Here is a 12546-nt window from a genome sequence, read left to right on the forward strand (position 1 = left end):
CGCCGTCCCGTCGGAGCTCCACAGCTCCATGGCGGGTGCGGGGGGTCCTCCCTCCCCCGGAGCGGGCTGCGGGCGTGAGCGGAGCTGCGTGAGCTGCGAGCACGGAGGGATTTCAAGGACGTTTCCCTCCATTCATCCCAGTTATGTGCGTCGCTAAAATAGGTTAACGGTGTCTAATTAACCACTGCACATTGTCATGCTGCATAAAGATAGCAGTCTGGCTGTTCTCTGAGCCCTGCTACTTTATCTCCATTTAGATCTCCGTGGTAGTCCATTAAATGAGAAAGAAACAGTTTAACGGAGATGATGTCTACATTAGAGCTGCCTTTCACCTCTGGGCACGGCTGTAGGCAGCTCCTTTTCAGCCGGGCTGTGCCGTGCGGTGCGGGGGGTTCTGAAATTCAGCCCCCTCTCATCAGCACGAGGCAGGGTTCCGGCCAGCAACGCTCCAGAGCGAGATCACGTTTGTATCTTCTGCTCCGGCACACAGCTTGGAGAGAAATAGGTAGTGCATAGCAGAAGTTGTGTGGTAGGATGCACTGGGGTCTGCCGGGGGTCTTCTGCCCCGCCAAAAAGAATGAGAGAAACAGAAGTATTCTTCTCACAAGAGCTGATGATGGCTGATGTGTAATACAGCAGACAGTGCATTTCTGAGCATTGCTCCCGGGACTGTGTTGTTTTGCTTGCCCTTACTTAAGTGTATATGTCCATGCAGCACAAAGAGGATATTCAGCATAAATATTAGGAAAAAATGATTTAACGTGAAGGTGGTCAAAGGCTGGAAGTGGTTGATGCCTGTCAGTGTTAAAGAGCCATTTGGGTAATGCCCTTAATAATCTGCTTTAACTTTTGGTTAGCCTTGAATTGGTCAGGCAGTTAGACATGATGATTTTTGAAGGTCCCTTCCATCCGAACCATTCAATTCTATAGTTCATGCACAATTGCTCATTTTATGGATGCTTGTTGCGATCCTCCCTAGGCTTTGCCTCTTGTTAGAGCAAACAGGAAACGAAGGTAATGCACTTGTTGCTGAGAACACAAGAAAAGAGTAGGAAATCTATCTATACTGACCTGACTTTACAGTCTATCTTCTTCCATGTCAGTTTTCACTCATTACTAGAAAGTTATGCCCTTAGGGATGAGGGAGATGCTGTGCACCTGGGCATGATATTCTTAAAGGATGAAATGTTGGTCTCAGCATGTTGCAATTGGCATTGATAAATCTGAGCCAGTTCTCAGGAATGGGCACTCCACTACACTGTAAGCAGCGTGGTAACTTTACAAAGAATGCCTGCAGGGCTTCCAGAAGCTGCTGATAGCACCTGGAGACCAAAGGGATGAGCAGGTAGCTGGTCCTGCAGGCACGCTGTCTCGTGTAGCTCAGCCCTTACCCATCCTTATGAAATGTGCAGGGTTGGAGGCAGGACACATTTCAGGAATTTATTAACAATTTTCTTCACTTATTGCCTGGATGGTTTTTAACCTCAGGACATGGGCCAAAGCTTGTCCTTTCTCTGGATCACTTTGTTAGGTAGATTTAGATGATGCATTTCAGCCAAAAAACCAAAGAGTTAGCCAGGAGAACAAACCAAAAATATTTTGTGATTTTTTTTTTTCCCCAGCTTGAAACAAGGAATTAAAAAGTAACATGTCATCAAAGAAAATAAAAGGAAGGCTTTGGGTTTGGGACTTTTAAAAAAAGAAAGCTGATTGTTGTCTTCTTTACCTTAACTTGGTTATCAAGGTCACAGAGAGTGTAAAATGTGAAAGTCCTTACAGAAGTTTCACACCATATAACCCAGATAGTTCTCTACCCATGAGCTGGTTTGAAATGTCAGTTTCATCAAATGATGCTATTCCAAGTCATATATTAACAAACCTCTGTCGTGCAGGTGACTGAAAGCAGATGTCTCACCTAAACAGAACAGCAGGCATTTCTATCTCCTGCTCTGCTTCCATTGGTATTTAAATGCTCTGTATAAATGAGAGTACTGTCGACATAAGATTCTTTCCTCCACTGCCACCTCTGTGCCCTGGAGCATGGGGACTGGGACTGACAGTGGGGCTTTAGCTAGCCCTAGAGAGAACTGTCCTGTCTGACAGGCTCTAACGCCCAGGCTCTGGCGTTATAGTGAGCAGTACTGCTGTCCCTACCTGGTTTATTAATTCTCCACATTACTGTTTTTTTTTTTTCAATGCAGTGCAGTTATTTCATAACAAAGTAAAGCTATTTGGCAAGCTTCCAGATAGTTTTGGGAGTGCAGAAGCTGCCTTCTGGAAGTGTGTAGGAATCTGAGTATTCTGTACAAATTATGAAAGTATTAAGTGCAGACAGGAAATTAAACCTAAGCAAGAGTATTGATACCCCCAACAAAGCTGTCCGGATTTGGAGTCATCTAGATCAGTGAAGTGAACTCTCATAATGTATATTTTCTTACTGTCTTCAATGAGTCCATTTACAACATAATCAGGAAAAGTCTGTAAAAGCTTAAGTCTGAGAAAGAGCAGAATAGTCTCTGCCACTAGGACTAAATATGACTGTGTTCCCAGTGGGCCACCTGCGTATCTATCAGGAGAGGGAGCTCAGCAAAAAGAAACAGCAATTGCTTGTAGGGATAGCAAGGTGTGACCCTCTCCTGGGAAGTATAAACATGTTTCACTCCTGCCTGAGGACAGGCAGTGAGCAAGAATGTAAGAAGCGTGAGTGCTGAGGGAAAAAGAGGGATTTTGGGGGCTGGACAATTACCAAGAACAATGGGATCATGCTAAGGAGAGGTTAGACAGAACCTGCAGGAAATGATCCCAATGTGAGTGCCAGGGGTCTGAAGACAGGCTGTGGGAAGCAGTTCTGTGAAGGCAGAAGGGAGAGAGAGAAGAGAGAGAAAATGGGATAAATCTTGTATCGTCTTTTCATCCTGGTCAGATTCCAAACTCTGTTGTGAGCTGGCAGTGGGCTCTGATCCACTACTTTCTCTTTCTGTAGCATCAGGGGGTCACAAAGCGTGTTTTGCACTATCACTGAGGAAAAGGACTTAACTGGACAATTACTCCTCACTGAAAGAAGTCTCCTAAATTCACAATTCTGTTGTACTTCTGCTGGAAGCTCAGGTGCAGGTGTCACTTATGTGGCTGAAGTTCTGACCATAGCAGTGGTATTATTGGACTATTATTACTTATTGGGTCTAACCTTCTCACAGATTGCAAGCTCCAAGGAGAGCAGTGGAGACAAGGATCTTTCTTCTTCTCATATCTAGACACTGTCTTGCGCTTAGAAGAGTGGACTGTTCATAGGAGGACTCAATGAGGCCTGTGGCCTCATCAGAGAGAACTGATGAGAAGCCTGCCTGTTTCTAGGAAGTGCTTTGAAAAGTGAAGTGCAAGGCAGTGCAGCAGCTTCTCTCACGTCTTGGTGTGTCCTGGGACAGTGCACGTGGTAGGGTCAAGCCCCATGTACTCTTGTCATAGTGCTCTGACTTGAGAGAGGGGAGAATATTTATTCCTAATGCATAGAGATGAAACTTCACTCTGCAAAATGGCCAAAGCAATCAGTGAGTGATGAAGTATCTGCTAAAAAGAAACCTGGCATTTAATTAACTTTTCAAAGTGCTGGTTCAGCAACCTCCATGTTTTACATTTTGCATATTGAACAAGCATCCCTAATCGGAACTGAATTACTTCTGGGCTTGCTGGGGTGGTGAGCAAGGGAGCTGCCATTTGCCAGTGCCTCCCCCCCACATTATTATTATGAACTTCTGTTAACTCAGCCGGATCAACCCTGATTTACTGCAGCGACAGCATGTCTGACCTGAACTTGGCCTGCTCAGATGGGGCTCCTAACCCTCAGAGGCAACCACATAATCTTTAAGCACAACCAAGGGCTAGAAGAACCTGTTGATCTCTCAGGGGAAGATAGACAAATTATACTTTCTTTATTGCTCCTTAATGTGCCAACCTCTGCACCCAGGTAAGGCAAGCTTTGCCCACAGCTGATGTCAGAGAGTATGAAAAAAGTATCTGAGAAACTCAAAAAAATAGGGACTCTGTTCCTTGCTGTATCTGGACCTGATTATCTTTTGGGACTGAGATGATTCTGCTTTGACTTGATGCATTCAAGGACTTTTTGATGCCTTTGTTTAGTGGTCATTAAGAACTCTTTACAGGTGTGATGTGTGATGTTAGACCTGGTTGCAGGAACTGTTTTATACATTAAGAGTGATACAGAGAAATATATGTTTTTTAATATATTATATCTTTCTAGACTTTTCTAAGCACAAACTTTTCCTTGTCTTGCAGGTCAGGAAAAAAGCATGCAGAAGAAGTAGAAGAGTAAGTTCCCGTTGTTGCTGAGACTTCTTTCACAACTTCTACATCTGATTTAATAGAGAAAGGGGATGCAACTGTCTAAGCTCCTGTACATCAAGATCTGGAATCTGGGGTGGATGCAGAGCCTGGCATAAATTCATGCATTGGTCATGGGTCAGGACTGGTTGCTCTGTAGTTCCCTGGATATGGAGTTTATGTTGGCTGTGTCATTCCCGTGTGACAGAAAGAAGAGTGGAACATGTCTGCTTTCCCAGCAGACTCATGCCAGGCTCTGCTGTCTAAGCCTAAGTGTAATAACCTAAGTATTTGTCGCAGATATGAGGCATTGTAGACTTGTGGGGAAGAAGAAGATGCAAGAAGATGCTTCTTTGGGCTTTCATTTGAAATTCTTTTCACCTTGTGTTTTGTTGCAGTCATCGTCTCAGGCAGCAGAGCCAGGAGGTATCAAGTGAGGGAGGAGGTATGTTTTCACCTACTTGATGCCAGAATTGCCTTCATACCTGTCTGGGGGTTATCCAGTAAAGTGAGCAGAGGCAGCTATCTGGTAAGAAATGGCTAGAGAATGAGCATGAGGAGAGATACAAATGTGGCTAATGCTTAAGTCTCACAGCTGCTGAATGGAGGAGAGAGAGCAAAGAAGATTGAGAGAAGGATGATGAAATGAACCTATAGTCTAAGTCTGTCTCTTCATTGACACAGAATAATAAATGCCTTAAGGAAGAAAGAAAGTGTCATGGGGACACTTCTCTGTGATTACCTCCATAGGAATAATAGCGTACTGGGAAAGAAGAAAGCTCTAAGACTGATAAAAAGGTAAAAGCGGGGATAGAAATCACTGCTGTCCCCTAGTTTAGGTGATAGGAGGCTCTGCTTAAAGCTCCTCTTGTGTTTTGTGATAAAAGCTTTATCTTGTGCCTATCAGGACAAGTGCTTGCACAGTTTTCTTAAGGCATCTGTCATTAGAGAACTCGTTATTTAAGAAAAACACTTGCACTAATGCAAGATCTTAGATCATAAGCTGAACTTACTCTGGTGGGTTATTGTACTGGACTCCTAACATACCGCTGCTAGTTTTCCATACTGTTTATATGACCTACGTTTATAAGACTGATTGAGGCAAGAGGAAGCCCAGGAAAAATCCATAGTAGGAAGTCCTAGGCAAACACTGGAAGGCCATAGATGTAGAAATTCATTGAAGTCTCTAGAAGCTACCTCAATTTTCAAGGGCTAAGAATTTTATACAGCGTATAAAATAAAGTTGCATCTGTAAAATATTGCCAAGCATTAAGAAAATTACTGGAAGTCACAAAGGATGAGACATCAATATGTTTAATGTGACTAATTAGAAGACTTATTCAGGTCTTCCAGACAGATTAAGCACAGCAGCATATGACTGCCTGAAGTGGCACCTTTATAGCACTGGCATCTTCAGAATAGATTTAATTTCCCCCCTGGGATGTTTCTTGGGCTTCTTAAATTTCATGATATATCACTGAGGCTGATAGTCTGTTCTGTATAGCTATTTGTCTGTTTGCATATGGGCTGTCCTTCTTGTTGAGCCTTGATCTTGTTTTCAGAGTATAATAACTTTCTTTGCTAACCGGGTGTAAAAACTTGCCACATGTTTGCAGCATATGACTTTTAGTGCTTGGGTTATAAATTCAGAATATGTTGGGCTATAAATACAGAATAGAATTGATACAGAACATGATATGAAGACATGATAAGTTGTAATACGCTTCACTTATTTATTTGTACCTAATTTGTGGCTTGTAGTTAGTTTCGGCTTGTTTGCTAATCAGAATTCAACTTTGGACTATATGCATGTGTTAGAAGAAGGATCCCGCAAACATTACTGGGAGATCCCACCCGGTTTCTAGTATAATCAGATACACTGGTTTGTAGATCTAGCTCTGATATGGAAAATCTCTGAATGATCAATACATTGCATGCTAGTGGTCCTAGTGATACAGGGAGATTAAACAGACTGATTCTGGGGGAACAGTTCTCTGTGTGGACTCAGCAATTGCAATGAGGACAGGTGACATCTAACTCCAAAACCTGATTAAAAATGCTTTTGCAATTAAGAAGAGAGATACGTAAGAGCTGGCCGGTGCAAAAGGCATGCTGTGGTTGTGCCTTAAGGAGAGTCATATTGGCCTCCCCTGCACACAGTGAAGGGCTTGTGTCCTTAACTGTAGCAGAAAAGCCCAGATTCTAACCACACTTAAATCAAGACATTGGTGTATGGATCCCCAAGGATGGGTCATGGTTATTTTTTGCTGCATAATGTGTTAGCTTGTACAACTTAATATGAACAGGCGCGGCTGCCTACTGATTGCTGCTGTCAACCAATACGCTTGTATTACCTTCCTTTGCCCTATTAGAAAGCTTAGCTGTACCATTCCATTAACATTGCTTGTCCGCTGTCCAACCTTTTTATTAAAAGAATGAAAGACAAAACACTCTGCCCTTAAAAAGGTAGCTTATGTGTCTGAAGTGTGCTCAGCTGTAATCTTTTGTATGGCACTGAAGCTCAGAGACTAGAATTTGGAGTCCATTGGAGGAAGCACTGAAAAATGACAAGCCCTGGAGAGAATCCATGGTTTGGCATGTGGAGAATGCGGGAGTCTGGGAGAGAAGGACAGCTGGTTCTCAGAGTGTGGGAAGGTTGTGTGAAGACTGAAGTAACCTGGGATGCTGTAGGGAGATGGACCAGATGGGAGCATCATACATGGACCTATCTGCATTTTCAGCCACTCCTTACAGTTGCACAGGGAAACCCAGGTGCAAGTCATCCACACTTTGCGAAATAAACCACTGAAATATTAGTAGTGAAGTGTCTTGGCTCAAGCTTTGCTCAGAATTCATTTTCTTTAACCTGTATTTCTTCTTCACTGAGGCTAGTCCAGGACAAGAGAGCCATTTTAAAAAGGAGCCAGTTTTGAGTTATAGGGATCAAAGAAATGTGTTTCACTAAAAGCACCATCTGCTCCTTTAAAACTCCAAGCTGGAAAGAGTGATATGAAAAAGTACAGCATCTCTCCAGCAACAGTTCTGGTGCATTGTCTGATGGATTCTGGGGTTTCCTTCTCTGAGCTCAGTGCCCACCCTCCTGAGCAGTCACTGGTACACGTTAGAACATAGTCACAGCAAGTGGATAACTAACATTCCTTTGTTAGGTTGTTGTGTGTTCAACCGAACTGTGATGCAGCCCAGCTCCTCTGTACCATGGAAAACTTGCTTTAACAGGATTTAATGCATCACATCTTGAGGAATAATAAACTTTCACAAACCTCAAAAAATGTTTAATTCCTAGAGGACAGGCCTAGTTGAGTCACTTTCAGCCAGGGGCAATTGGGGGCTTAATGCCATGTATGTAGCAATCTGGGCAATCTAAGAGAGAGGAGTTTAAGGGTAATTGTTCAATTTTCTGTCCATGTCAACAGGGAAAACGGGCAGCTGAGACTGAGTGCTGTACAGCCAGGAGAGTGCAGATGGGAGACGATCAGGAGAATTTAACAAGTGCTTTCTGTAGCAGCCACGAGCAGTTTCTCCCCAGTACAGACTATTCTTTGTCATAAAGTGGGAGGAGGACAGGACAACTGAGTGTAGGTGAAAGGGCTTTCTCCTCCCTTTGCTCCTTTCTCCAGCAGTATTATAGAGTCTCTGCTTCTGCTTTGTTTGGGTTTGGTTTACTTAGCTTGTGTGTGACTTTACTCAGCTTGTGTGTCTCATTCTGACATGCAGCTACACTTTTCTGTCAGCAGACAACTTCGTTGTGTAAAAGTTTCCTCTATGTTCCATTCTTGGAAAATAGAATTCCAAGAATTTGTTCTGCTCTACTAGGCTGCACACCCTGGATGCCCGTCTCCTCACTGCATGGTCCTTGGGCTTTTCCTCTTAGCACTGGAGCAGGGGTCTGTTAGCTGATATTATCCTCTGTCTCCCTGCTCTCCTTCCTCTAAAGACTGTTTTCCCATCTTCAGAAATCTTTTGCCCCTTTCTCTCTTACTGTTGCATAGCTTCTAGAACAGGGCTTTTCATGGAGGATTGGTCTGTGACACATGTGATACTCTGTCTATGGGAACAACAGCTTATTTTAAAGCAGATAGTGTGGGTGAATGAGAGAGCTGATTGAAATGAAAGCCTGCCTATGCTACACAGACAACCCCGACGTGACCTGCAGGTGAGGAAAGCTGCCAAGAGACAGTCACTGGATCTGTGCCCTCAAGGCAAAATCCCTTCCTGCCTGCTGGGAAGCCTCCTCGAGGAAGCAGAGCTGATGATGAGACCTCTCTATACAATGTCAAATCTTTAGAAGGACTTCTTACCCTTCTGGCATGTGGCAGCAGCTCCTTTGCATTTGAACAGGACAGGAGTCCAGGCTCTGAGTATAACAGGGGCAGTAGAAAATGTGTTAATGCTCCATCAAATATTAATCTTGCTTGGTAAACAAACAAACAAAAAAAACACGAAAAAAAAAACAAGAAATGGAGAAAGTGGGCATGTGCCATGGTCCCTGTGTTGTCCTGGGAGTGATGTCGTCTGTCAGGTAGAAGGTGGCCATCACAGGATATCAGAGGATATATAAAATACCAAACACCTTACAAGCTTCATGCAAATATAGACCAGTGTTGAAATTGCTCTGAATAGAACTGAGAGTAAGAGCACAGGGTTGTTGCTGCCTGCATTATTCCCGATGAAGTTTGCCAGTTGCTTCCTGGTGAGCTGCTGTTCTGACAGAACACACCAAGTGCTGGTGGTTTCCGGGGGCTGTGACTACAAGGAGTGTATGACAAAGAAAGCCTTATCAGCCAAGCACGAGCCAGAAGGGTGAGAGCTGGTAGATGGGAAGCTGGACATGAGCCAGAGCGGTGTGCCCTTGCAGCCCAAAAAGAACAGTCTCCTGGGCTGTATCAAAAGAAACTTGGCCAGGAGGTCGAGGGAGGTGATCCTGCCCATCTACTCTGCAGTGGTGAGGCCTCACCTGGGGTACTGCATCCAGATGAGGAATTCTCAGTACAGGACAGACATGGACCTGTTGGAGCACGTCCAGATAAGGGCTGCAAAAACGGCACAAGGGATAGAACACCTTTCCTGTGAGGATGGGCTGAAAGAGCTGGGACTGTTCAGCATGGAGAAGAGAAGGCTCCAGAGAGACCTGAGAGCAGCCTTTCAGTATCTAAAGGGAAGCTACAGGAAGGATGGGGACAGGCTCTTTGGCAGAGTCTATGGTGGTAGAATAAGGGGAAATGGTTTCAAGCTTAAAGAGGGTAGATTTAGGTTAGATGTAAGGAAAAAATCTTATACAGTGAGGGTGGTGAGGCACTGGAACAGGTTGCCTAGAGTGGAGGTAAGATGAGAGGAGGTTCCTGGAGACTTTCAAGGTGAGGTTGTATCAGGCCCTGGACAACCCGATTTAGCTGTGGATGTCCCTGTTCCTTGCAGGACAGTTAATCTAGATGACCTTTAAAGGTCCCTTCCAGCTCCAAGGGTTCTCTGATTCTATGAATCTGCAGGAACTGCCATGGAGTGAGTCCTTCAGAGGCTTGAGAGCCAGCAGGTTTGGGCGGAGCTATCTGGGCTAAAAGCATTGAGCATGAGTTGCAATGGATACAGAGTGACAAACATGGTGTTTGAGAGCTTGTGTGAGGGACTGAAGAAAGGGGCCTAAGGCAGAGTGACAGTGACTGCTGTGTTTCTTGGATTCTGTGCTATGACTTTGTGTGTGGTTCTGTCAGTGCATCTCTCTCCTTCACTTGCTGTTTCCTACTGCACTGCCCTAAGTCTTTGCACAAGGTCAGGGCAAATTCAGACCAACATCATGGTTTCTCCTCTGCTGCTGGTCCAGGCCAACTTGAACTCCTACAATGACTGCTGACGTTGTGATCTGGAGGTTCCGCTGTTTGAGGAAGCCTTTTTGGCAGCCATGGTGGATGGGGGAAACAGAGAGTATGTCCCAGGGGATATGGCTGAAATCCTGTTTGGAGTGGCTAACCACTTGTCACCGGGCAGTGGACAGTTTAATTGTAAGGGAGTGAGCACAGCTTGTTTGGGGCTGAAAATAAAGGACCGGGTAAGCATCTTCTATCACTGTATTCTGCAGTATGGTGGATACATAGTCATGTTGGTCCTGTGATTGCTGAGTCCATAAGTGTAGTTGACGGACTAGGTTTACCTAAAATACCCTTTAAGAAAAAGCTCTTGAAAGATGATTACAGAATTGAGACACCATCATTTAAAACTGCCTGAGGCAAGCTCCTTTGAAAATTGCAGCAGTGGAGGGACAGAGAGAGAACCACGTAGCCCTTGATTGTAGTGTCGTTCCCTCAGGACCTGTCCCCCCTCCCCCTCAGTTTCTCATCTGATATGAGAGAGAGCAGCAGTAAGATTCCTCATCTGTCTTATGAAAATCCGATTCTGAGTGGCTCTGATCAAACCCGGCTAGCTGTCAGCAGCGGTGGCCTTGTGTGGAGGGAGGGAGGCTTCTGAGGAGTTGCTGGATGTGGAAATGTCATGGGTGCTGCCGATCAAAGAGGCATTTTTTAATAAATATATATAAAAAAATAAAAAACCTAAGGATTTAGCATGAAAGAAATGTAGTTTGTCTTGTTTTTCCAGCGTAACATGAAGAGGATGAAATAGAATCAGATACGCCTGCTCCCAAACATAGATCCACAGGAGCATTTGAGAAGCTTCTTTCTCTTCTACACTAACACTCTAGCACAAAATCACTCATCTCCAGTGTTATTGAGGACAGTTTTGTATTTCTCAGTTCACCAAACCCTCCCAGGGAACCTCATGCTTTCTCATCTTCTGCCCTGCCACCTCCTGAGTATGTTTCAGCAGGGGAATACTGCAAAGGAGCAAAGAGCAACCTGTGTAAGGAAAAAAACAGGTGTTAGCAGAAAGGAGGGCAGGTCAGGTGCTTTGTCAGGGCTAGGAGGTGTCTGGCCACTGTAGATGCTGATAACCTCAGGAATGTGTTGGACTCCAGGTCCTGATCTTGGCCTCCTGTCTCTCCTGTCCTCTGCTGGTGAAGAACCTATACGTTAAGGTCTTCCTTGTCTTTAAAGCCTTTAGTATCTGGTCTTGCACAGTATAAGCCATAGATTGCCACCTGCACAGAGCTCAGCGACTCATTTGACGTGGCTGTTTGGTGCCCTGGTTGCACTGCAGCAGCTTATCTATTCTCATGTTTCCCAGGGATCAAAACTGAGGCTTTGTGACAACAGCAGCCTTGAAAGATAGCAAATATGGCTGATGCGTGTCCAGCAAACTGTCGTGTGAGATGCTATCCAAGGAAGTAGGTGTCTCAGTGAACCACCCAACCTCCCAGCTAGTCCTCCATCTAGTTAGCAGTATGATCAGAGCTTGGTGGCTGAAGAAAAAATGATTTTGTTTGATGCATCTGTAAAGCAAGGCTGTAGGGTCATTGCTGAATCTGCTGCGTGAACCATCCCGTCTATGTCCTATAAATCCTCAGGCCAAAGAGTGACTTTTCCTCTCAGCTGCCTAGGTCATGCCATTATACTTCTCAGAGGTGTGTTTTGGGACATGAGAACCTCAGGTTATCTTCTGCTTGTCTCAGCTTTTAAGACTGCCCCAGCAGCTGTAGTACCACTTGCTTTTCACCCTACTGTTTTCATCTTCCTGCTGGCTGAAAGGTACACTGCTCAGTATCAGCCTCTTCCTAGGGCAATTTCAGTAAGGGAAAGGTATCCCTATGAAATTAATGTCTCAACATCCAAAGAAGTATTCTTTATCCTCTCCATTTGCCTGCTGCTCTCTTGAGAAAGCTTCCAAAAGCCTTCAAGCTTGTTTGTGTGTTCAGCAGAGGCTGAATGTGTCCCTTATTCCTTATGGTTTTTTGAAGATTTTTTTTTGCCTGTTGCTTTCCACTTTTTCTTTTCTTTTTTAATTCTCCATTTTTCCACTTAGAGAGAAAAATTATTTATTGCATTGAGATGCGCTAATTAAAGCCATTTTCTGGTATTTGGTTACTGAAGTGTTTGATGTCTCTCTGACAAGACCATGAAATGCACAGTGTGTCTACAGGGACAGAATTTGCTGAACACGGTGCTTTGTAAATGAGGGGACACAGTGTCGCAGCAGCTCATGAATATGAAACGCCCATGATGCTACCTCAGTGGACTTGAGAACACAGATGAATCCTGTCATGTGCTAAATGAGACCAATTTCTTTCACTTAACTTCATCT

General features: G+C 44.4%; 1 protein-coding gene across 3 annotated transcripts in view; it reads left to right on the plus strand.

The window, feature by feature from the left end:
- Positions 1 to 12546, plus strand: part of IFT43 (intraflagellar transport 43) — a 45764-nt gene that overhangs the window by 23864 nt on the left and 9354 nt on the right. For all 3 annotated transcript variants that reach the window (XM_019615767.2, XM_003206622.4, XM_019615768.2), the window contains 2 exons: positions 4294 to 4326; positions 4737 to 4783. In XM_019615767.2, the coding sequence (XP_019471312.1) occupies positions 4294 to 4326; positions 4737 to 4783 (80 nt within the window). The remainder of the gene's footprint in view (positions 1 to 4293; positions 4327 to 4736; positions 4784 to 12546) is intronic.

The sequence above is a fragment of the Meleagris gallopavo genome, chromosome 5 (genome assembly GCF_000146605.3).
Source record: "Meleagris gallopavo isolate NT-WF06-2002-E0010 breed Aviagen turkey brand Nicholas breeding stock chromosome 5, Turkey_5.1, whole genome shotgun sequence".
NCBI lineage: Eukaryota > Metazoa > Chordata > Aves > Galliformes > Phasianidae > Meleagris > Meleagris gallopavo.